At 38.6% G+C, this 25428-nt stretch overlaps 1 protein-coding gene across 2 annotated transcripts; it reads left to right on the forward strand.

Annotated features, from left to right (window-relative positions):
- The first annotated feature begins 8928 nt into the window (after positions 1-8928).
- Positions 8929-23740, forward strand: TRIM22 (tripartite motif containing 22). 2 transcript variants are annotated; one of them, XM_021716828.1, is made up of 8 exons: positions 8929-9129; positions 14349-14839; positions 15347-15442; positions 16087-16317; positions 20952-20974; positions 22019-22119; positions 22751-22777; positions 23025-23740. In XM_021716828.1, the coding sequence occupies exons 2-8, from the start codon at positions 14417-14419 to the stop codon at positions 23612-23614; spliced, it is 1491 nt and encodes a 496-aa protein (XP_021572503.1). In that variant the 5' UTR covers positions 8929-9129; positions 14349-14416; the 3' UTR covers positions 23615-23740. The 2 variants fall into 2 exon arrangements, with proteins under 2 accessions (XP_021572503.1, XP_008064723.1); XM_008066532.2 differs by lacking the exon at positions 8929-9129 and having other exon boundaries at positions 14259-14839.
- Positions 23741-25428: the final 1688 nt, after the last annotated feature.

Below are 25428 nucleotides of genomic sequence, written 5' to 3' on the forward strand. Positions count from 1 at the left end.
GTTACATTTTTCGACCATTTGTCTGTTGATGGGCATTTAGACAGATTTCATTTCTTAGCTATTGTGAATAGTGTTGCAATAAACTTTGGGGTGCAGGTATCCCTTTGTTATACTGATTTTCTTTATTTTGAAAAGATTCCCAGTAGTGGGATTGCTGGATTATATGTGTGCATTATTTTCAGTTAAAAAAAGATATCTCGGACAATTCCTTTGTGTCCCCTCCCACTGTGGGAACTTTTCTGTCCTCTCAATAAGTCCTGCTTTCAAAAAAAAAAAAACATCTCCACACTGTTTTCCATAATGGTTACACTAATTCACATTTTCATCAACATTGTGTAAGAGTTCCCTTTCTTCTGCCTTCTCACCAGCATATGTTATATTTTGTATTTTTTATAATAGCCATTCTAATTGGGGTGAGATAATATCTCACTGTGGTTTCAATTTCCATTTCCCTGATAATTAGTGCATTTTAATATATATTTGTTGATTATTTTTGTTTTCTTTTGAAAACAAAAACAAAATTCAGGCATTGAACAGACTCATTTCACACAAGACCTTTTACCAATTATTGATATTGGTGACATCACCAATGTCCTTAAAAATTAGGTTTAAATACTTTTTTTTCCCAGTTGACAGGCTTGAAAGATGCTACTATTCAATGTGGCACACAATGAACAAAACCTATTGGATGGTGGGAGCAATATATTGAAATACCTTCAAACCTCAACCTATAAATATAAAAACTCTACTTTGGAATTAATGCAGTTGTATTCTCTTGAATTTAGATTAAATCATCAGCAAACCTAAATTAGATATAGTCACAATCTTTAAAATGATTGTATAAAAAGAGACAAGTGGTTAAAGTATTCAGAAACATGAGTTACAATTTTTGATCTATTTAATCAGGCCACAGGAAATTTAATGCCATTTAAAACATTACATTAAAACTAATTAGTTTCATTTTGTTGTTAAAATTAACAATGGTGCATCACATCCAAATAGGTGGGGAGGGTTGATATTTCTCACCTGCAAATAGTACCTTTGTGACTCTATTTTTCCATCTCACAGATTCTTAGGGTTACACTGCTCACATATTACACCCCCATCTCATTTATAGAACCAATTTTTAAAAGGCTCCAAATGAAACATAATTCTTGGCAGCTTTACCTCATAGTACAGAAGAATCAGGTTATCTCACTAAATTTTTCAGTCCCCAATCTAGTTTGCAAGTGGTTCTTAGTTTGCCTCTTTGCTAGGAAGGATGTAGGAGGAAAATTTTCATCTTCCATGACTATAGATAACAGTGATCTAAAAAGCACCAAGATACAAAGCAATGTTTCATTATTTGGCCTCACAATACTGCTCATATGTTTCCTTTCTTTTTCAAAAAACTTTTTATTTTAAAGATGTGGTGTACACTTCAGGGTTAGGTATACAAATGTTCATTATGCAGGTACCATTGTTGATGAGGTGTGCCCCCACCCCACCTGGCAGTTTCCCACTACTGCCAATCCCTTGCTTATTGTATTATGATAATTGTTCAAGGTCCACATATGAGTGGGAACATGTGGTACTCAGTTCTTTGTTTCTGTGATAGATCATTTAGCATTATAGACTCTAAATCCATCCAAGTTGCTAAGAAGTTCATAATTTTGTCCTTCTTTATGGCTGTATAACATTCCATTGTGTATATGTACCACGTTTTTCTAATCCAGTCCTCTTTCAGTGGGCAACAGGATTGGTTCCATGTTTTTACTATTGTGAATAATGCTGCAATAAACATGCGTGTGCAAGTATCTATTTTATAGAGTGTTTTGAGTTCCTCCGGGTATATTACCAGAAGAGGGATTGCGGGGTCGTATGGAAGGTGTTTTTAGATCTTTTGGGTTTGCCAAACTGTTTTCCACAGAGGTTGCAATAGCTTACACTCCCACCAACAGTGTAGAAGTGTTCCCTCTTCCCCTGCATCCTCTCCAGCATCTGTTGTTTTTGAGTTACTGATGATAGCCATCCTGACTGGAGTTAGGTGGTATCTCAATGTGGTTTTCATTTGCATTTCTTTGATGACTATTGAGACTGAGCATTTTTTCATGTGTCTGTTGACTGCTCATATGTCTTCTTCTGAGAAGTGTCTATTCTTGTTTTTTGTCCACTTTGCAATGGGGCTGTTTGTTTTTTTCTTTTCGGCATGTTTGAGTTCCTTATAGATCCTAGATGTTATGTCTTTGTCAGATATACAATTGGCAAATATTTTTTCTCAGTCTGTGGGCTGTCTCCCTGCTGTCTTGATGGTTTCTTTGACTTTGCAGAAACTTTTCAGTTTGATGAGGTCCCCCTTATCTATCTTATCTCTTATTACATGAACACTTGGGGTTTTGATCAGGAATTGGTTTCCATTAGGGTGTTTCCTGCATTTTCTAAGGTTTTTCTAGCTTGAGGTTTTATGTTTAGGTGTTTGATCAATTTAGAGTTGATTTTTGTGTATGGTGATAGGAGGGGCCTTGTTTTAATCTGCATGTGGTCAGCCAGTTTTCCCAGCATCATTTACTGAATAGGTTCTCCCTTCCCCAGTGATTAATGGTGGAGGCTTTGCTGAAGATGAGTTGGTTGAGAAATTGAGGTTTTACTTTTAAATCTCTATTCTGTTCCATTGGTCTATATGCCTGTTCTTTGTACCAATACCATTCTGTTTTGATTATTGCAGCCTTATAATGAAGTTTGAAGTCTGGAAGTGTGATACCTCCTGCTTTGTTTCCTTTGCTAAGGATTGTTCTGGCTATTCGTGGTCATTTATGTTTCCATATGAATTCCTGTATCATCATTTCCAGGTCTGAGAAGAATGATGCTGGTAATTTAAGTGACATAGCATTAAATCTGTAGATTTCCTTGGGTAGGATGGATGTCTTAACAATGTTGATTCTTCCAATCCATGAACATGGAATATTTTTCCATTTGTTTGTGTCATCTTTGATTTCTTTGAGCAGTGTTTTGTAGTGTTTGTTATAAAAGTCTTTCACTTTGCTGATTAGGAAGATGTCAAAGTATTTCATTTTTATGTGTGTGGCTATTATGAATGGAGTTGTCCTTCTTATTTGGGTTTCTATTTGTTTATTGTTGGTGTATAGGAATGCAACTGTCTTTTGCACATTTATTTGATACTCTGAAACTTTTCCAAAGTCCTTTATCAGTGCAAGGAGGTTTTGAACAGATTCTCTTGGGTTTTTGAGGTATAGAATCATGTCTTCTGCAAAGAGGGATAATTTAACTTCCTCCTTCCTATTAGAATAGCCCTGATTTCCTTCTCTTGTCTGATTGCTCTAGCTAGGACTTCCAATACTATATTGAACAGTAGGGGTGAGAGTAGGCATCCTTGTCTTGTTCTGGTTTTCAGGCTAAATTGTTCCAATTTCTGTCTGTTTAGCAGTGTGTTGGCTGTTGGTTTGTTGTAGATGGCTCTTATTATTTTGAGGTATGTTCCATCTATGCCTAGTTGTTCAAGGGTTTTTAACAGAAAGGGATGCTAGACTTTATTGAAAGCTTTTTCTGCATCTAATGATATAATCATGTGGCTCCTGTTTTTACATCTGTTGATGTATTCAATTACGTTTATGGTCGTGCAGATGTTGAATCAGTCCTGCATCCTGGGGGTGAAGCCTACTTGGTCATGGTGGATATTTTTGAGATGTGTTGTTGGATCTGGTTGCTAGAATCTTGCTGAGAATTTTAGCATCTGTGTTCATCAAGGATATTGGCCTGTAGTTCTCTTTCTTTGTTGGATTTTTACCTGGTTTGGGTATTAATGTGATGCTAACTTCATATAATAATTTGGGAAGAATTCCATCTCTCTTAATTTTCTGGAATACTTTAATAAGATGGTGTCAGCTCTTCCTTGTTTGTTTTGTAGAATTCTGTTGGAAAGTCATCTGGTCTAGGGCTTTTTTTTTTTTGTAGATTTCTTATGACATAGTTGATTTCCTGGGTTGTTATTATCTATTTAGGGTCTCAATTTCTTCTTGTTTCAACCTGGGAAGGTTGTGTTATGTCAGAAAGTCCTCCATTTCGTTTAGGTTTTCAAGTTTGTTTCCATACAAATTACATAGTAATCTCTGATAGACTTTTGTTTTTCTTTGGGGTCAGTTATGACTTGATCTTTTACATTTCTGATTGTGTTTATTTGGGATTTTTCTCTCTTTTTCTTGGTCTAGCTAGGGGTCCATCAATCTTGTTTATCCTTTCAGAGAATCAGCTTTTGGTTTCACTTTTCTTGTGTGTTATGTTTTTGTCTTCTATGTCTGGTATTTGGGGTCTTATTTTGGTGATCTGAATTCTTCTGCTGAAGTTAGTGTTTTGGTGGTTTTCTTTTCCAGCTTCCTTAGGTGATTTGTTAGGCTGTTAACTTGGGATCTTTCCATTTTCTTCATGTGTGTTCTTAGAGATATGAATTCCCCTCTTAGTACTGTTTTCATGGCATTCCACAGATTTTGGTAAGATGTTTCTTCATTTTCATTTGTTTCCAAGAATTTTTTAATTTCTGTTTTGATTTCTGTGTTGACCCAGGAGTTGTTCAGCATCACACTGTTTAGTGTTCATGTCTTTGTGGGTTTCAGGAGAACTTTGTTGATGTTGATTTTTATTTTTATTCCACTGTCGTCTGAGAAAGTGCATGGCAGTATTTCAATCTTATGACATTTGTTTATGCTTGATTTATGGCTGAGGATGTGGTTGATTTCAGAGTACGTTCCATGTGGTGATGAGTAGAATGTATATTCTGTGGTTGTTGGGTGGAATGTTCTGTAGGTATCTATTAAGTCCTTTTGGTCAAGTGTCAAGTTGATGTTCTGGATCTCTTTGTTGATTTTTTGTCTTGATGGTCTGTCTCCTTTCTTTAAGTTTAAATTTTATAACTGTTAGGTTTCTGGAAATATATATAAATTATATTATATACAATATATTATATTGCATATTATATATCTAGAAATATACACATACGTGTGTGTATATATATATTTTCCATATTCAAAAGGTACTTGGTGCTCTTTGGTGATGCTATGTTCCACTTATAGTCTAAATCATTTAAATACAGCCATTACATAGTTGTTGAGTGTTTTAAAATAAATGGTTATCTATTTCTTAACTGTCTCTAAACTAGAAATGGTAATTACATGAGTCTCAAAGCCTGGCTCTTTGTGTTTTATTATATTTGTTGATCTCTATCACAGATTAACATTTTCACTGGTAATTCCTCAGAACTAAATCCATTCATAGTGACTTTAGAGCACTGAAAGTAAGTTTCATGCCATAGAGTAGCAACATCGATAAAAAAGGAGCTGAGGGACTAGGGAACCAGTCTGTATAATCAGTTCAATTTTCAAACAGTGTTGGGTTTTGCAATTATTGGCTCACTATAACCTGTGAAGATAGTCCTAATGGTTCTTCAGCTCCTGAACTTCATTTTGTCAGTGAGATGTCTGCCAGAGAAGAACCACCACTGACTTTATGTTCCACCCGTCCTGCTGCATGTAATGGTGTCTTTGTGTGGAATACTGTGTCTGTACTGGGAACCACACATTTGAGATCTACGCCTGTGGAAAGCCACAAACAGTGAACTTCCATATCCAGAACTGGGTGGTGGCTCCGGAATACCCAGAGTCTCTATACCACTCTCTTCTATCATGATGATTGGTGGTGCCTAGCAACAGACTGGAGGCTGATATCTGTAACCCAGTTCAATCATAGCACTTAGTAGGATGCACCATGTGGTAATGCTATGTTTATACCATCGATGATTGCTTGTGCTAGTTCATGATCATTGCTCTCAAAGCAATGTGCAGCAACCTCAAAGCATACTAAATCTCTTTTACATCCTTCGAAGTTGGTACCCTATCCCAAAATTCTTCCTTTTTTGGGAAGAATTCGCGGTTTTCCGTCATACTCGCTTTTCCATTTTGGTTTGTCCTTTTTCAAAGACTGATTATGACCTAGTGAACTCTGGTACCCTGTAAATTCTTGCAAAGGCTGCCTGAAGGGTGGTGCAGGGTACACACACACCTGCCCATGGGGGGCCTCTGGGCAACTCAGCTTCCTCTTGTGCTTCCTCTTAGCTCTTGAAAATCATGCAGCTCCACTCCTCCCCCTTGCCTCTCCACCCACCACGTGGCTCCGCTTCCTCAGTGCCCACTTGGGTCTGAGCCCCCTCAGGCCGCCCACTCTCTAAACCAGATCCAAGCCTGAGTGTCCCCTTCATCCCAGCCCCGGCCCTGCCAGGTCGGGGTTGGCCACCTGCCTCGCGGCTGTAACAGCCTAGTGTCCTGGCGAGTCCCCACCAGCAGTGCTGCCTCCGAACCCGCTTGTTTTTTAAAAAAAAAATTTTTTTTGAGGCAGAGTCTCACTCTGTCACCCAGACTGGAGTGCAGTGGCCGCTCCCAGCCACCGCAGCCTCGACCTGCTGGGCTCCAGCGATCCTTCCGCCTCAGCCTTCTGAGTAGCTGGAATTACAGGCATGCACTACCACACCTGGCTGATTTTTTTTTTTTTTAATTGTAGAGATGAGGTCTTGCTGCCCAGGTGGGTCTCGAACCCACTGGCTCAGGCAATCCACTCACCTCAGCCACCCAAAGGCGCGGGATTACAGGCTGAGCCACCGAGCCTGGCTTGTCTTTTAAAATTTTATTTTATTTTTATAAATTAAAATAGTAGCTATAGCTTTATAAATGAGTGACTTTCTATTTAAATGTCACCTACATGCAACATTTTGTCATATATATGAGATAATAAAAAACAAAATGTAAAAGGTATTTTCTTGCTTTTATGAAACTTACCATTGGTTGTGGAACTGGGGGGAATACTCAAGCTTATGTCATAACAAACATGATAACTAAAAGTACCACTGCCTCTCAGAATGCAATTTATATAAAATTGAGATATTTACTTATTTATTTATTTATTTTAAAAACATGAGTTTCTTAGTTGTTAGAGCAAACTTCACTAATACCCAAGAAATAGATTATGGTTCTTTATGCCAACGTAATTTTCATTCTCATGAGATATAAGTGATTAATGATAATTTTTAAGTCAAGATTAACTTATAATTCTGTTAGTAACAATAACAAAGATACTAATTTTTAAGTAATAAACACTGATTTCTCAGTCACCCTACCTGTGTATCATTGCTCCACAGTGTCAGCCAGGGACCCATGTCATGGAGGCTCCATGGATCTGCAATGGCATCACCTGGAACATGCAGTCAGAACAAGATTAAGATAGAAACCAGGACACAAAAGTGGCCACAGAAAATATAAAATGTTTCAGTGCTACTTTTAAACTGATGATGTAAAACTGACCAAACTATTGCCTAAGGAAGCAGGGAAAGGTGGGAGAATTATGGAGGCATGAGTGTAACTTAGTGAAAGTTTATAATTGAGCAGCACCATCTATTAACTTTATGTTCTCACCTGCCTCATGGCTGCTGGGTAACATGACCCTGACACAGTTTTACCTCTATTAGTCTGTGGAAGACTTTCTCATGTGGTCTGCCTGGATAAAACACACACACACACAAAAGGTAATTAATTATAAACTCCTAAAATTCAGTGACATTCCATGAAAATTTTCTCCATGGGCTTATGCTAAAGATGATATATTAAATTTATTTTTATCATTCACAATGACAGTTGCTAATACTCAGCTTATCTGCCCAAATTTGCAGAGATTTGTGACTATCTTCCCCATAAGATAGTATTATAAGAAGTTATGTACCACATCTTTTTGAATCATTGTTTTACTTGCTTAGGGCTTAAATATAAGATAAATTCAATAATAGTTATAGGACAGACTTGAAACTATAAGTGCTTAGGCAAGTTGTAGAATGTATAATTGTAATTCACATTTTTCTTATTTAAATATTCTTGTTGGAGTCAACTGGTGAGAGAGGAGATAGAAGCTGGTTAGGCAGAATGAGAGGGAGGGTCTCAAGAAGACTTAACACATGTAGGAATGTCCCCCGCACCATGCCCATTATATAATTGTTGACTGAAAATGTGGTTAGTGTGGTTAAGAACATCCTGTCAACCCAGGATGTACTGCCAAAAGGGACTTTTTGCTGCTTAAACGCAGGCACAGTGGCTTAATTAAATGTCTTAACTTGATCTTGGCTTATTATAATATCATTAATATAAAATTTGCATTGTAGTTTTACCCCTCTGAGTGACTTTTTCTGTGGTACTTATGGGTAGTAGTAAGGATGGAGTAACTTTGGTCAAGGACCCGCATGCCCAGTAAGGATTGGATCTCAGGAAGTAAGGAGCAGATGAGATGTAAATGAGAGAAATGCCTCCAGAAAAGATAAGATAAAATCCATAGGCCCGGCTCCGTGGCTCAGCCTGTAATCCCAGCACTTTGGGAGGATGAGGCCAGTGGATTGCCTGAGCCTGCAGGTTTGAGACCAGCTTGGGCAACTTGGCGAGACCTCATCTCTACAATAAATAAAAAATTAACCAGATATGGTAGCTGTGCGCCTGTAGTTCTGGCTACTTGGAAGGCTGAGGGGAAGGATCGCCAGAACCCAGCAGGTCAACGCTGGGGTGGCCATGAATGTGCCACGGCACTCCAGCCTGGGCAACAGAGTGAGACTCCAAGAAAAAAAAGAAAAAAAGAACAAAGATCAAACCCACAAAACAACCCTCCTAACAGCGGATAACCCATTTCAGGACCCCTCTCTGTTTCTAGAGAGCTTTGTTGCTTAATAAACTCCTTCTTTCACTCATCCTTTTGTCCGAGTTCCTTAATCTTCTTGGTCGTGGGACAAGAACCTGAGGTTGCTGGTTTAAACTGACAGTGGAGCTCAAAACTCCTGCATCACTGGGATAGGAATAAGAGTGTGGTGTTGAATGCCTGCCTGATACTAAAGCATTACCATCCCCCAAGGGTTACTGTTATGTAAGTTCCTGTAATTCGACCTTTGTTTCCTTGCACTTCTAAAAAATTTAACTTTCGTTTCTCACTCTAGTCTTTTGCGGAAATTCATTTGTGGAGACCAGCTCTCTTGCTTGATGAGTGAATATTGTCCACAGCTGCTCCTGTCCTGCCTTCTCTCTTCTCTGCTGATTCAAGATTCCTCACTTTGGCCTGAAGGTGTGTTGGGGCAATGTGGGAGCAAAGAATAGGAGGCTTTGGGAAGGACAGTTTGAATGTGTTTGGGTGAGTTTAATTTGTGGTTCTGAAGATGCTCTGAATAAACAAAAAGAACCAGCTTGTAGGTTGTCTGCTCAGATGACAGAGAAGGGAAACATTGAGTCTTGAAGTGGAGTGACTGCTACAGAAGGGAAGTTTGTAAAAGCAAAAAAGCCTTGTTTGTTTCCTGGAAGGACCATTTATTTCTTTGGCCTGAGTTACCCCATTTTGTTTTCTATTCTGTACTTTTGATTTTTTTTTTCACCTTGCCAACATGAATCAGAATACTCTTCTTATTCAGAGGCAGAAAGTCCCTTCCTCCCAGAGAAGCCTGTGAAATGGAGCTTTGTTTTTGTTTTTCGTAAAAGGAAATGGTACATCTGGCAAGGGTGAGAGTCATTGTCTGACCCTGTGTGTGGGTGGAAGGGGTTTTGGGAACTTTGCCAGAGTAAGACCCTTTTGAAACTTATCCTTTTACTCTCCTCCTGGTAATTTCTGGGATGATGTCTACAGCCTTCCTGATAAGTTACCAGCCCTAATGTAAGTCTGATGAGAGAGGCTGCTGGATGGTCAGACTGCTGTCCATTTTTGCAACCCTCCTTTGGTCACTTGTCTCTCTGAAGGTTCAGTCACAGGAAACTTGCTCTTCCCTGAATACCATAGTTGACTTTTACCTCAATAGTACCCCATGACCCTTTGGTGACCTCTCCTGCTTTAGAAATTGTTCTTTGCTTTTTTAGCACACCTTTTCATTGTTTATTACTTGAACTCCTTACTCAATTTTCCCTTGCACAGAACGAAGGCAAAGAGATGGTAATTATTCATAGAATTTTATCTTAATCTTGTCTTTGAGCACTTTGTACTTTGATATGTGTTAGGGTAAAAATCCCAGCGGGGCCTCCAAAATGTTAGGTCAGACCCATTGGGAATGTCTGCAATCCAGTGCTGCATGAAAGATGCAAAGAATTGCACAGAAGTTAGATTGGAAAATACAGTTTATGTAAAAAGTAAATTAGAGAGAGAAAGAGAATAAAGAGATTTGCTTTCCCAAGGTAGGGGAGAGCCAAAGCTAAGAAAAAACATGGCAGTCACAACTCAAAGAGCACATGACCTGGCCAGTGCTTAACAAAACAGTGGCAGCTGCTGTTTGAAGCTGAATGCCTTTTAAACCTTCCCTTTGACGTGAAGGGTGGGGGCACACGTCACATGGGGGGGGCAGGTCATTAAGGTGATTGGATGGTGGTCTGTTCCACATCATCACCAAGGGGCAGGTGAACATAGGTACTGATGTCAGGTGATGGAGAGCAGGCAGATGGGTGGATTAGTCACATGACTGCTGCCATGTTGATGGGGTTCTGTGATGGAGGTCACAAAGGGCTGATTAGGATAACTTGTTTACAAAACAAGCTGGGGAGGGGGTTGTAAAGCAATTATCACTAGCTACCTCTGAGAAACCCGCCCTTGACTGGTGATTAGGAGGTAAATTAAAGTGAATTGTAAGAGAAACATGATAAAGCTAAGCAATGTTAAAATAGTTGCTCATTGGGTATATTAACTCCATGTTATGTCCTTTCAATACCTATGTTACATATATTCTCATGTATACTTTCCTTTCTTCCACTTTTCAGAGGTCAAGGTAACTTACCATGTATCTATGCCTTACACCTGGACAAAGTCCATATCTACTATTTATTGATTATCTACTAAAGGCTATTACAGGGTCCAATAAATAGGAGAAGATGTATTTTTAATTTTTTAAAAGGTATTTTTGATTAAATGCATGAGACTAAAGGCATACAATTATAGTAAAAATTATATTTATATTTTCAGTATACAATATACAATATATATTAAGTACCTACAAGAGGTTATATTTTGGGCCAGGGGAGAGAAACAAATAGTAAAAAAGTAACATAGTATGCAAAAAGAAGACAATTACTGTGGGATAAATATGATAAATGTAAAACAAACAAACTTAGTATCTGTAATGCCCTTGTCAAGGACTTTGCAATTTAAAAAAAAATTCAGATGAGGTCTCATTGTGGGAAAGTGATTTTGAGTAGAATCTTCAGTAAAATGATGAATTCAAGAAGGGTTTTTGCCCACAGGGATTAAGGACCATAAAAGAGACTAGTGTGCGTTGGAGAGGAGTATGCAAAAAGAGAAATAGGAGTGAGTTCAGCTGAGGCGAGGAGGGGATACTTAGTATGGACCTAATAGACAAGGTTAAAGACTGACTCACTCTGGATGTCAAGGGTTTGAGCACAGGATTGACATAATCGATGTCTGCTTTGAGGGGATCCCTCCGACCAATAATGTAAAAAGAGTGATGGGAATGGGTTGTGAGTCCAGTGGCAGTATCAGGGAGAGATGTAGGGAAACTGCCTAGAATCCAGATAAAAAACTCAGGTGACCAGTACCTAATTTGAAGAGAGTGCCTAGAGGATTTTCTGATGAATGGTGAGAGAAAGTGATAAGACTAGGGGTAGCTTTATAAATATGATTCTCTGTTACAAAATGACCAGAAAATTAGAGTTCTTGGGGAAAGGGTCATTAATGAGGAGAAGATTAAACTCTGGATTTGAAGAGGTCATTGAAAAGGGAGCTCTGAGTTTAGAGTAATAAAGAATAGTATCAATGTTTCTGAGTTCCCATATCTCTGGAATCCAAGACCTGTTTTCTCCATTGGCAGCTCCTGACCCAGGGACCAGGGGAAATTTAAAAGTTGTTGGCTTAACCCTTCATAGCACTTTTTTCCCTATTGTGAAGACACTTTTTTTTTTTTTTTGGTCTAAACTGTACAAGTACAGAAAATCTCTGTGCAGATAATCAGAACATACTGAGATGAGGAAGCTAAGAACGTAGTTATCCCTCACCCAATTGTAAAAACTTCTACATTTGTACCACTTTCAAAAGGGTGCATGCATTTTGTCTATATGTCTATCTGTCTTAGCTTGGAAGTGTTTCAATGGTGTAATACCTTTTCAATGTTAAGATAAAGATTGAATGAAGAAAAAATAGGCAATTGTGTTAGTTTTTTACAGCTGTCATTTAAAAAGTACCAAAACTGCGTGGCTTATATAACAGAAATTTATTGTGTTACAATTATAGAAACTAGATATCCAAGACAAAAGGTGTTGGCAGGGTTGGTTTGTTCTAAGAGCTATGAAGTAAGGGTCTGTTCCAATGCCTCTCTCCAAGCTTTTAGCAGTTTTCCGAACAAGCTTGGCATTCCTTGGCTTATAGGCACATCTCCCTGATTTCTGTTTTCTGTTTCGACAGATATTCTTCTCGTGTGCAAATTTTCCCTTCTTATAAGACACAGTCATATTGGATTGGGACTCTCCCTAATGACCAGATCTTGCCTCAATAATTTGTCAAGATGCTATTTCTAAATAAGAGCACATTCACACATACTGGGGATTAGGACTTCAACATCTTTTTGGAAGAAACAATTCAACCCATAATAGAACTCAGTGTATTTGAAACAGGACACACTTCATCTCTCTAATATATATGTGTGTCTGTGTGTGTGTGTATACTGCCCCCGTCAAAGGGAAGGTTTAAAAGTCATTCAACTTCAAACAGCAGTTGCCACTGTTTTGTTAAGCACTGGCCAGGGCATGTGCTCTTTGAGCTGTGACTGCCATGTTTTTTCTTAGCTTTGGCTCTCCCCTACCTTGGGAAGGCAAATCTCTTAATTCTCTTTCTCTATTTCTCTCTCTAATTTACTTTTTACACACACACATACATATGTGTGCGTGTATATACACACACACATACATACATACATACATGAGAAGGGACCCAAAAAACTTCAGAATTATCTTTTTGGAGAGTGGGTCCCTTGTAGTACACTTGAAATTCATTCCTCTGTCTCAAACTGTCAACCAAAGTTTTTATCTGAAAGTTTTGAGAAATTTGCATCATGATTTGTGAAAGAAATGTCCTGTTGTGGCAAACAGGTGACTTGTTCTTCCATTATGACAATGTACCTGCCCATACCATGCTGAGTGTTTGGCAGTTAGTTTTTGACCCAAAACAGCATGGCCCCTGAGCCCAACCCTCTGTATTGACAGGATCACCTTGAGTGACTTTTGTTTTGTTTAGTTTTCATGGATGAAAAAAGTCCTCATAGGGAAATATATTGCTAATGTGGAAGAGATGAAACAAAAAATGGCAGAAGCACTAAAAGACATCTAATTGATGTGTTCAGAAACTGTTTTGAGAGTGCAAAAAGCATCTTGATAGGTGTATTGCATCAAATGGAGAGTACTTTATAGGTGACTGAAGTTTAAACATGTAAGAATAAAAACAATTTTTTATAAAAATTGTTCCCCCTCATATTTGGTCTCCTTTATATATTAAGACTTTTCTCCCATGACCAACAGATGTTTTATTTAAGTTTATACTCATTGGATCTTTGTCATGTATATGATTCTACTAATACTTGAACCTCTTTTCCTCCTTCCTACAAACACATACCTCCAGGTTGCTATTATCATCCTTCCCATGTTCAGATTGAGGTGAGATGATTACATTATACACTTAAAACAAGTGTGTTTTTAATTCTGGCTACTCGGAAGGCTGAGGCGGAAGGATCACCGGAGCCCAGTAGTCAAGGCTGCAGTGGCCAGGAGCGGCCAGAGTGAGACTCCAGCTCAACAAAACAAAACAAAACAAAACAAACAACAAAAAAAACCCACAAGTGTGTTTGATGGAATGTAAACACAACTCAATAGCTTTCAAAATAATGAGTCACACAAATATTAGGGATAGAATTAGGCCATTTATAGAGAAGAGCACAAGCACAAGCCCAGGGACAGGAGTGTGTTTAGTGCATTTAACATGCAGGATGTGTTTTGGATTGGAGAAAAAAAGGCAGGGCAAATGATGGGTTCGTATTTGGGATGGCCTCAGTTTGTTCCTTCCTCTAGTAGAAGAAGAGAAAATAACGATCATTGCCCCAATGGGGTGGAGTTTGTCATGAGACATAAATTAAGAGAAAGTGTTTGAAATTGTTACAAAGTCCTTTTTGTTCTGTCACTGGCCTATTCTTCATGTCTCTCTCCTTTCCTTTCTTTGTTAAATATTAATGTTTTGCCCTGTTCTAAATCTCTGTAAAATCAATATTCTTTTTATTCCTTCTTTTCTTATGCTTCCCCCTTTAACATTCCCAGCCCTGTAGGAGTTTGTGGCCAAGAAAAACTTCAAGGCCAGGACAAAAAGAAGCTGAGAGAGCAGTGCGATGGATTTGTCAGTACAGGTGGGCATACAGAAGGAGGTGACTTGCCCCATCTGCCTGGAGCTCCTGACAGAACCTCTGAGCCTAGACTGTGGCCATAGCTTCTGCCAAGCCTGCATCACTGCAAAGAACACACAATCGGTGACCAACCCAAGAGGGGAAATCAGATGTCCTGTGTGTCAGACCAGATTCCAGCTTGGGAATCTCCGACCTAATCAGCATCTGGCTAACATAGTCGAGAGAGTCAGGAAAGTCAAGATGAGCCCTCAAGCGGGGCAGAAGAGAGATCTTTGTGTGCACCATGGAAAAGAACTACGGCTCTTTTGTAAGGAGGATGGAAAAGTCATTTGCTTTGTTTGTGAGATGTCTCAGGAACACCAGGGTCACCAAATATTCCTTATACGTGAGGTCGTCAAAGAATGTCAGGTAGGTCCCAAGGTGGAGAAAGATAAGGCAGAAGATGATGGTACCTGATATGAAATCTCTATTTTTTTATTCTACTTTGTTCTCTTTGCCTAACTTCTGTGGCCTGTAGGACATTGCTGTATATTCCTTTTATGAATGTATAATTGCTTTCTAAGATAAGTTCTGATTGACCCTTTGAGCAGAAGAGTGTCTTGGAAACATGTCTGGTTAGATGTGGGAAGGGTATCAATGAGAAGAAAGAACTTTTCTTGCTGCAGGGTTGGCCCTTTCTCTAGAAAAACAGAGAACAGGCTACTCTTAATAAGAGGATGGTGACTTTCGTTACCCTTATAAAGAATACATTTAACTCCTAATATTTCCTTCTGTGTTACAGATTTTAATAACAAGAATCACACTTTCCGTAAACTGGTCCCTACTGAGATCAACGTGATTTCTTCCCTGTTTATCTTCTATCTCGGTGCTGAGAAAACTCATAGCTTGACTTTGATGTGATATTTTTTCTCACAGGAGAAGCTCCAGAACGCTCTGGCAAGGCTGATAAAGGAGCGTCAGGAAGCTGAGAAACTGGAAGTTGACCTCAAAGAAGAGAAAGTTACCTGGAAGGCAGGAGGAGACTCTTCCTAGGGGATTCTGGGGCAGGAATCTGGGCAGGACCTTGGGCTCTGTTGCAAGAGACTCCCTCTTCTTTGCTACCTCTGAATTAATGAGTATAGAAGCCATTTGATTAGGCCTCATTTTAGTCCTTCCCTGTTGGGATTTGGGAATTGGAGAGTAGACATATCACACTGCAACAAAATATTTGGAAGAAAAGGCATAGAGGGAAGCAACTGTGAAAATGATTCCTGTGAATTCTGTGTCCTGTTTCTGACATTAGGTTTGAAGCTCTGATATTTTGGGGAAACACACTAGGAAAAAACCCAGGGTTCCCTATTCAGAGGATTTTGGTAGAGGGGCTTAATACACGGAGTGGCATAGTTGTCCAGGATAGGCACCTACAATCCAAGCCTCACCCAGATATCACATTTTATCTCAATATGGGCCTCTATGAAAGACTTGAGTATATTTCTTTGAAGGAGATCAAGGTAAAAAAGCAGGAAAAATGGCTTCACTAGGAATTGCTCATATACTTTTACCTCCCATTCCTTTTGAGAACTTCCTGGGGAAAATAGTTCTTATCTGGCTTCTAAGATCATACAAAGCAGACTCTCAGCCAAATAGACTGCCTCTTTCTCTTCCTATCCCCAAAGAATTATATCCAGACTGAGAGACAGAAGATTCTGAAAGGATTTAAAGAAATGAGAGTCATTTTGGACAGTGAGGAGCAGAGGGAACTTCAAAAGCTGGAGGAAGATGAGGTAAAAGTGCTGGATAACCTGGGAGCAGCAAAAGACCAGCTAGTCCGACAGAGTCAGCCTGTGAGAGAGCTCATTTTAGAGCTCCAGAGACGGTTGCATGGGTCATCAGTAGAGATGCTGCAGGTAAGACTTGGGATGGAGTGCCCACATATGAGTTGTGGGGAAAGACACAGAGGCTAATTTTCCTTCCCTTGTGTATCCTAGGCTTTTTTTTTTTTTGGTGAGGACATTAAATGGTTCCTTTGGCCCAACAATGCCCTCTCTCTATGCCAATCATTTTAGGGGCAAGGGAATGGCAAGGGAAATGTTCATTATTATGAATTTGTGTAAAAATTTGAGCTTGGAGAGAAGAGTCTTGTATCTAGTATTTTCCTATGGACTCTTGTTACCTCTGATTTAGTGTTGCACCTTAGTAAGGTGTCTTCACTACGTTTAGCCATAGGAACTTTATTTATGTTTAATTATTTTCTGTCATTGTTGTTGGCGGGTGACAAATATGAAGCTAGACTATGTCATATCTGAGTGAGGGTTGTGCATGTGCGTGTGTGTGTGTGTGTGTGTGTGTGTGTGTATGTGTGTGTATTGGCAAGAATGTGAGAGCAAACCTGTAGACACCTGATGGAAGAATTGGTCATAATATGAAAGTTAAAATGTTTTTTCATGGTGTTAATAGTATGATTTGAGCCCTGGAAAATGTTGGGAAGTTAAGGAAATCTCAGTTTTTTTTCTGCTTGACTTCTTGTCATTCTCCTTTCCTTCTTTTGCCAATTAAACGGGAATGTGTTCAAGTTTGATTTCAATACTGTGGTAATTAATTTTAATCTTCTAGCTCTTTCCCCTTGCTTACAAAAAGGTTTCTTGAGGTATAGTTTAGTTTACATGAATAAAATCTACCTTTTGAAAGTATATAATTTTTAGTAAATATATTGAGTTATTAAACCATGAGCAAATTCAGTTTTAAAACCTTTTTATCACATCAAAAACATTCCTCATGCCTGTTTTCAGTCAATACTCATTTTTACTACAATCTCCTGGCCACTACTCAGTTGTTTTCTGTCTGTATAGATTTGGCTTTTCTGAACTTGCCTACTGAATTATATAACTAAATATAGTTTTACCTCTTTTTCATGTTAGACATTCTAGTTCTTTTTATTTTTTATTTCACTATTGAATTGTAAGAATTCTTATTGAGCCTCGATATTGATACCTTATTAGATACTTGATTTGTAAATATGTTTTCCCATTCTGTGGGTTGTCTCTTCACTGTCTTCATGTGCTTTGATGCATGCATTTAAAAAATTTTTTTTACTTTGATCAAATCCAATTTATCTACTTTTTTTTCCTATATTACCTTTACTTTTAGTGTCATATTCAAAATATCATTACCAAATCCAATGCCATGAGATTTTCCAGTTTCTCCTAGAAGTTTTAGCTATTAAGTTGTGGTTTTTAAATTCATTTTCAGTTATATCGTATATTTAGTGTAAGCCATACATTTTTTTTTTTTTTTTTTTTTTTGAGTTGGTGTCTCACTCCGTCGCCCAGACTGGAGTGCAGTGGCCGCTCTCGGCCACGGCAGTCTCGACCTGCTGGGCTCCAGCGATCCTTCCGCCTCAGTCTTCCAAGTAGCCGGAATTACAGGCATGCGCTACCACGCCCGGCTGATTTTTTGATTTATTGTAGAGATGAGGTCTCGCAGCCCAGACGGGTCTTGAACCCTCGGGCTCAGGCAATCCACTCACCTCAGCCTCCCAAAGGCGCGGGATTACAGGCTGAGCCACCGAGCCCAGCTAGCCATACATTTTTTAAAGTTAAGAGTTTGATAATACGGGTGAAGAGATGGCAGTCAGCGAAGAAATGAACTGTAGAGACAATATTTACTTGTCTGGCCAGCCTCCATTTTCTTTGTTTATTTATAACAACCCCCCCTTTTTTGGGGGGGGCGGTCTCACTCTGTCATCCAGACTGGAGTACAGTGGCTCCTCCTGGCCACCGCAACCTCGACCTGCTGGGTGGCTGCAATCCTTCCCCCTCGGCCTTCCAAGTAGCTGGAACTACAGGCACGTGCTACCATGCCTGGCTAATTTTTTGATTTATTGTAGAGATGAGGTCTCGCCAAGTTGCCCAGGTGGGTCTCGAACCCGCGGGCTCAGGCAGTCCACTCACCTCAGCCTCCCAAAGCGCCGGATTACAGGCTGAGCCACGGAGCCCAGCTTTTTTTAAATTTTTTAATTTCAAAAAGTTTTGAGCAAACAACAATTCATGAACCAGGCAGCTCCAAACCAGAAATGGTTCAGAAGCTCCACAAAGGAAACCCTAGGGGGAGGCTTTTATAGGATGAACACAGAAGTAAAACAAAGAAATAGCTAAATAGTCATAGTTATACAGTTGCCTTACTAGGTCTTTCCCATTAGAAAGTCCCTAGTTTTATAATTATAAGTTTGTTGGCTATTTCTGACTGGTTGAGCATAAGTTCTGTTTTTCTTTCATATAGGAACTTACCAGAAATAGCTCAAGTCAAGTTTCACTTATGTTTGCCAATCAAACAAGGTTTAGGTCACATGTAAGACCTCATTGGCTTTGTCAGCTCAGGTATTCTTCAGGCCTGTTCTCTATTTCATTTTACTTTAACAATTCCCCCCTTTTGGGCATCCTCTCAGTAAGTTGAGACTGGTCAAACAGAACAGCATTCTTGTTACCACTATTGATATAATCACTCTATCATCCCCAACAGTTGCTCTGAGATGTAAGGTCACATAGTTACTGTTATCTGAAATTACGTAGTCACTGTAGGGTTGAGTGCTTGAGTTATTAAGTTTTCCAAGTTGTCTGGCCCTGATGGCAATCATCTGATGTGTGAATGACTGCTGGGAATCAGTTAAAACTCTTGAGAGGATATAACTCTCAAGGGAAGTAAATGCAATGACTACAAGGACAGGAATAGCCAAGGACTGGGAAGTTCCCCCAGAGGAGAGAGCCCCAGGAACCAAGATTTAACCAATTAAACAAATCGTTGGAAGGGGCAGCACCCACCTAATGAGATACTTGTCTTTGTTTCTTTTTTTAAAAGAATCTTATTTTAAATAGGGTATAATTCAGGATTAGATATATAAATGTTCGTTATGCAGGTACCCTTGTTAATGAGGTGAACCCCCCCCCCATCCCCTGGCAGTTTCCCACTACTACCAATCCCTTTGAGGAATCATTCTTACCCTGTTTCATTTCATGTAGTTGGTTAAAGCTGATAAAATTGGTAGCATCAGTGACACATGTGTTACTCAATTCTAGATAAATTAGTATATCCGATTTTTGTATTTTTATCAACCCTACAGTAGTTATTTTAAGATATGCACACTTGACTCAATTCAAGCCAATGGTTTGAAGGCCTTTGAATTTTACTGTCATGACTAGAAAAAAGTATCCTTTCCGGTACATATTATACAAGGGATGATATGTTAAGCCAGAAGATTCAAGTTGATGCTACATAGAATCAGAAAAAAAGTCAACAAAGCAGGTAGAAAATAGAATTTTTAGAAGAAAGGCCAGACTCTGAAGGCAAGATTTTTAGCCTAAAAACCTAGCTAGAAGTAAAGTTATTCCTGAGCCCCTGAATTTATTTATTTTTAAAAAATTTAAACCAGTTTTAGTTGGATTTTTTGTCATACAGAGTAACAATAACAACAAAAAAAAAGGTAATACAGAGAGTAAAACTATTTGTGAGGGTATCAAGCCAACTGGAGGCCATATCTTTGTTGGTATTAAAGCAATCAGGTCAGAGACAGGTAGACCAAATATATCGGTACCTTCTTTTTCAAAGAAATAGAGAAAATATTGGGTATAATGGAGAAGAGAAGATGGCTAAAAAAATTTAAAATGTGAGTTGGATTAGCTTAATAAAATATTGGAATTCAGGATATGATTGTACGGTTTATAAGATGGTAATTAAGTGTATATTGACATTCTTAAGGGCAGTGAAGTATAAATAGTTGGGAAAAAATAAGTTACATTTTAGATCCACTCAGTTACTTGTTCCTATGGCTTATTTTATATGGAAAAATGGGTAGCATCACGCACAGGTAGTGTTTAGGTAATGCATAGAGTGAGTATGGGAGGCCAGATAAACTTTTACTTGAAGTACTTGCTTATACTCGTAGCAAAAGAAGGTATACTTCTTAAGGACTATTATTAATTATTCACTTTTGGTTTCCTAAAATTTGGAAAAGTATCTAGCTAACAGTAGATTTTACTTTTATATATCTGTTGACATGTAAAATAAAAACACAATAAATTAATGAGATTATCTTATTTTAAAATGTTTAAAGATAGACTTCTTTCCTCCTTTTAAAATATACTCTATCTCCAGATATTTGAAGCATCTTCCTAACATCCTCACATAAGTCCTCTATGATTGTCAGTTTGAATATCTACATTTTTGTCCCCTACTCTGTGATCATCTATTCCCATCATATAAATGGGGTAGTAAGAGTGTGAGAAGGAAGATGAATACAAATTTGTAAGGTAGAAGAGTCTATCACTCTTTTGAAGGTTGCTAGACAAAATACAGGATGCTCAGTTAAATTAAAATTTCAGATAAATGACATAGCATTTTTAGTATAAGGGTATTTTAAATATTGCAAAGATCTTACTTATAACAAAAATATTTGTCATTTATTCAAGACTCAGATTTAACTGGTCATTTTTAATGATCCAAATCTGACAATCCTATATTTGACTGATGTTTTCTATCTTTTTTCCAGGATGTGATTGATGTAATGAGAAGGTATGTGTGAAAGATCAGGTATGGTCCTATTTGTGTAAAGAAAGAATTATAGCCATGAGAGCTATCTTTGGATCAATCAGAATAAAATTAAAAATCACAGAGCTGGAAAATTTGTGTATTAAATCATCCTCAAGTCATTTCAAATTCCTGATCACAGATGGTTTTCGGTGGTAAGGGAATTTGGATGATGAGAAGTTACAGAGTTAGGATCAATAGAGGCCTGTGAATAAGAAGTTGCAATATCAGAACCCCGTGACTTCATTTATTTTAATCAAACCTCTGTCTCTGTTGTTTCCACATTGCTTGAAGGGTCCGGTCCTGTTATTATGCCATACCCCAAATTTTCCACATAGATAGTTCCTTTATATTTTTTTCCCCTGAGAATAGAAGAAACAATATCATTCTAAGTGATTATTTTTAGATTTCCCCAAAATTGACTCAAGTCTTAGAGAATAGTGAAATTGCTCCTGGTGCCAATATAATCACATCTTGCTCACATATTTTAGTATTTTGTAGGGAAAATGATGTTCTTGTGTCTAAAGTTGCCCACTCACTTGGCAGCTTCAAAGTCTTCCTAGACACATGAAATTTGGACCATTGTTAATTTGGTGAGGTGTTATTCTCTGGGCATCATACTGGGACAACAGGCTTTGGAAGTCCTTCATCAGTACAGGAGCCCACACTTGATATCCCCCAACCATTCAGTAGTCATGTTCTTCAGCCTCCATAATGACTACTCACCTAAGAACCCACATCTCTGGCCTCTTCCTGGTGGACCCATTGAGATGGCATTGACTCTTCCAAATACTACTTGTGTTTTTTAGAGGCATCAAATACCTTTTAAAAGCCAATGATTTCATCTAATTTCATATTATTTTTAAGAAGAAGAAAGCATGGGGTTAGACACTGTTAGGTGTCTCCCCTCTACTCTCCTCAGGGAAGAGGGTCCAAGTGCATCAGTGGAGTGAAAAGGTGAAAGAGACAGAGATCTTTGAGAGACACTAAGGCAAAGGTGTAGGGCCAATGAATTATTGTTATCCCTAGGAGTGAGAGCTGGACCTTGAAAAAGCCGAAATCAGTTTCCAAGAAACTGAAGAGTGTATTCCGAGCTCCAGATCTGAGTGGGATGCTGCAGGTTTTTAAAGGTGAGGAGATCTAAGGGAAAGATGTGTATGTGTGTAATTCTTGTAGTATCAAGGCCAATGGGAGAGTGAGGGCTGTTTCTAGGTGAGGATAAAGGCAAGGAGGTAGGCCAGAGAAGGAGGGAATTCTTGTGCTTTATTTATTTATTTATTTATTTATTTATTTATTTATTTTGAGTTGGGAGTCTCACTGTCGCCTAGACTGGAGTGCAGTGGCTGCTCCCGGCCACTGCAGCCTCGACCTGCTGGGCTCCAGCAAGCCTTCCGCCTCAGCCTTCCACGTAGCTGGAGCTACAGGCACGCGCTACCACACCTGGCTAATTTTTTGATTTATTGTAGAGATGAGGTCTCGCCTGCCCAGTCGGGTCTCGAACCTGCAGGCTCAGGCAATCCACTCACCTCAGCCTCCCAAAGGCACGGGATTACAGGCTGAGCCACCGAGCCCGGCACTCTTGTGCTTTAGACGTGGTCATATCTAAAGCAGAATGGCCAGGTGTCTAGTTCAACCTCTCATTCACCAATGTATAGCCTTTCAGTACTCCTCTCCCCTATCTCCACTGTAGAGAAGAGATAGGTGTCAGTGCTTACTCTTTTGCTTCTAACAACAGCATTATTGAAATTTTTGTCATTTCAGAGCTGACAGAAGTCCAGTGCTACTGGGGTAAGATGATGTTACCAAATCACCTTCTTTTGATCCCTTTTCAGAAGTTGTGGCTACTATTAGGTCTCATGATCTGGACCCCTGTGTCCCTCCTCAGACATAGATACTTCTAACAGCTCTTAAATGTTCTGTTTGTCCCTAACTTATTAATACAAGTTCTTTCCCATCCATTTCCAAGATCACTCCTCGCAATGTCACAAAACACACCTATCCCATATCTCTTACATGACTGTCATTTTTTCTACAGAGGACGTGATGCTGAATCCAGGCAGTGCTATTTCGAATGTTGCTGTTTCTAAGGATCAGAGACAAGTGATGGTTTCGCACACTTATTCAAATTCAAATTCACCTGATTTTTCTACTTTTGGTGTCTTGGGCTGCCAATATTTCTTCTCAGGGAAATATTACTGGGAGGTAGATGTATCTGGAAAGATTGCCTGGATCCTAGGACTACACAGTACAAGAAGTAACCCCAATCAAAAAAAGAGCCCTGGTTTTGTTTTTGATCCAAATGTAAATCATTCAAATGTTTACTCCAGATACAGGCCTCAATATGGCTACTGGGTTATAGGGTTACAGAATGAATTTGAGTATAATGCTTTTGAGGATTCTTCTTCCTCTCATCCCAAGATTTTGACTCTCTCCATGGCTGTGCCTCCCCATCGTATTGGTGTTTTCCTAGACTATGAGGCAGGCATTGTCTCATTTTTCAATGTCACAAACCATGGAGCCCTCATCTACAAGTTCTCTAAATGTTGCTTTACTCAGCCTGTTTATCCATATTTCAATCCTTGGAACTGCCCAGGCCCCATGACCCTGTGTCCACCAAACTCTTGAACTTTCTTATTCCCTACTCACTTCTGTGTAGTACCCCTTGTCCTGAGGCTCAGATCCTGCACCTGAGTTCATCTCTACCTTCCTATCTCTTCCTTTCTCCCCTTCTTTTATTTAGAATGTTTTTGGATTAGTTTTCTAGGACTGCCATAACAAAGCATCATAAACTGGTGATTTAAACAACAGAAATTTATTGTTGCACAGTTCTGGGGGCTAGAAATCCAAAACCAAGGTGTTGCCAGAGTTGGCTTTCTGAGGTATGTAAGGAAAGGATCTGTTCCTTGGCTTGTAGATAGCATCTTCTCCCTATATCTCGTCACACTGTCTTTCCACTACACATGTCCCTGTGATCAAATTTATCCTTTATATAAAGACACCGGTCATACTGGCTCAGGGTCCACTCTTAATGAAATCATTTTAACTTTGCATTCTCTACAATGCCTTATCTCCAAATAAGATCATATTCTGAGATATTGGGAGTTAGGACTCCAATCTATAAATCTGAGGAAGACATATTTTAGCTCATAGCATTCTTACTCTTTCCTACAAGGGATGCCTTGTACCTTATTATTCCTAATAACTTGGTTTCACTATTAAACAATGCTTTTTTTTTTTTTTTGTATTTTTAAGGAAGAAAAAAAATCTAATTATTTCTATAGAAAGAACAGTATTGCTGTATCTTCTCTGCTATCCCTTTTTCTTCCTCATTTTCTCTGTCACTTAAAAGATCTGAAAAAGAGAAGCTTGTCAACTCATATCCATGTTATCTAGAAAACTGCATAGGAATCTGTTACTAATAGTGGATACTCCAGGGTATGTTGGTTTACAGTGACATTCCACATTCATCAGAGGATTTAAGCAGGAAGTACATAAAAATATACTTAGAGTGGATTTTTTAATGTCACAAACATGGAGCACTCATCTACAAGTTCTCTAAATGAGGTGAAATTTTATCTCTTCACTTACAAGCCCTATAACTTTGAATAAGTTACTTCATGTCTTTTGGTGTATTTTCCTAAAATAAAAATTGGTGTTTAAGATTGTACCTAGTTCCTCAGATTACTTTGAAAAATAAAATTTTATTAAATGTAAAGTACTTTCTACTAATTTTAAACATAAAAATAAATATTTGTCTCACTATTACTGAAAAAAATGTCAGCTGTGTTATTGTCCTGGTGAAAAATTTTTTGTTTTTGTTTTGGTTACTTTTTGCTTCAATAAAACAATCATGGACTGCTGAAGTTTCATTTTTTCAGGTTCCATAATCTTGCTGCAAGCAGTAAGTTCCTATGAAGTATCTAGTAGAGAGGGCCGTGTCTTAGCTCAGCTGTTCTTATGAGAGACAGACAGACTTTTGCTGTTAAGATCTACTTTCCTTATAAAGAAACACTTGAGTATACCATTGTACTTACCTATGTTACCATCCAATGTACTTTTTTTTCTTTTTAAGTAATTCCAAATTTTTTTTAGATGTTCTTGCTTTGTTGCCCAAGGTGGAATGCAGCGACACAATCATGGTTCACTATAGTCTCAAGCTCCTGAACCCAAACCATCCTTTCACCTCACCCTCCCAAGTAGCTGGGACTACAGGCACATTCCACCACACTAGGCTATTTTTTTTTTTTCTTTTTCGGTAGAGACAAAGTCTCACAATGTTGCCCAGGCTGGTCTCAAACTCCTGGCTTCAAGCAGTCCTGCGTTGTTCTCCCAAAGTTCTGGGATCACAGATGCGAGCCATTCTTTTTTTTTTTTTAAGTCTTTTTTAACACAAAATGAGAAACTACATACTTATTAAACATAAAATGAGGAACTACATA

This window comes from Carlito syrichta, unplaced genomic scaffold (assembly GCF_000164805.1).
Source record: "Carlito syrichta isolate Samal-C Ts95f unplaced genomic scaffold, Tarsius_syrichta-2.0.1 Scaffold308998, whole genome shotgun sequence".
Classification (NCBI taxonomy): domain Eukaryota; kingdom Metazoa; phylum Chordata; class Mammalia; order Primates; family Tarsiidae; genus Carlito; species Carlito syrichta.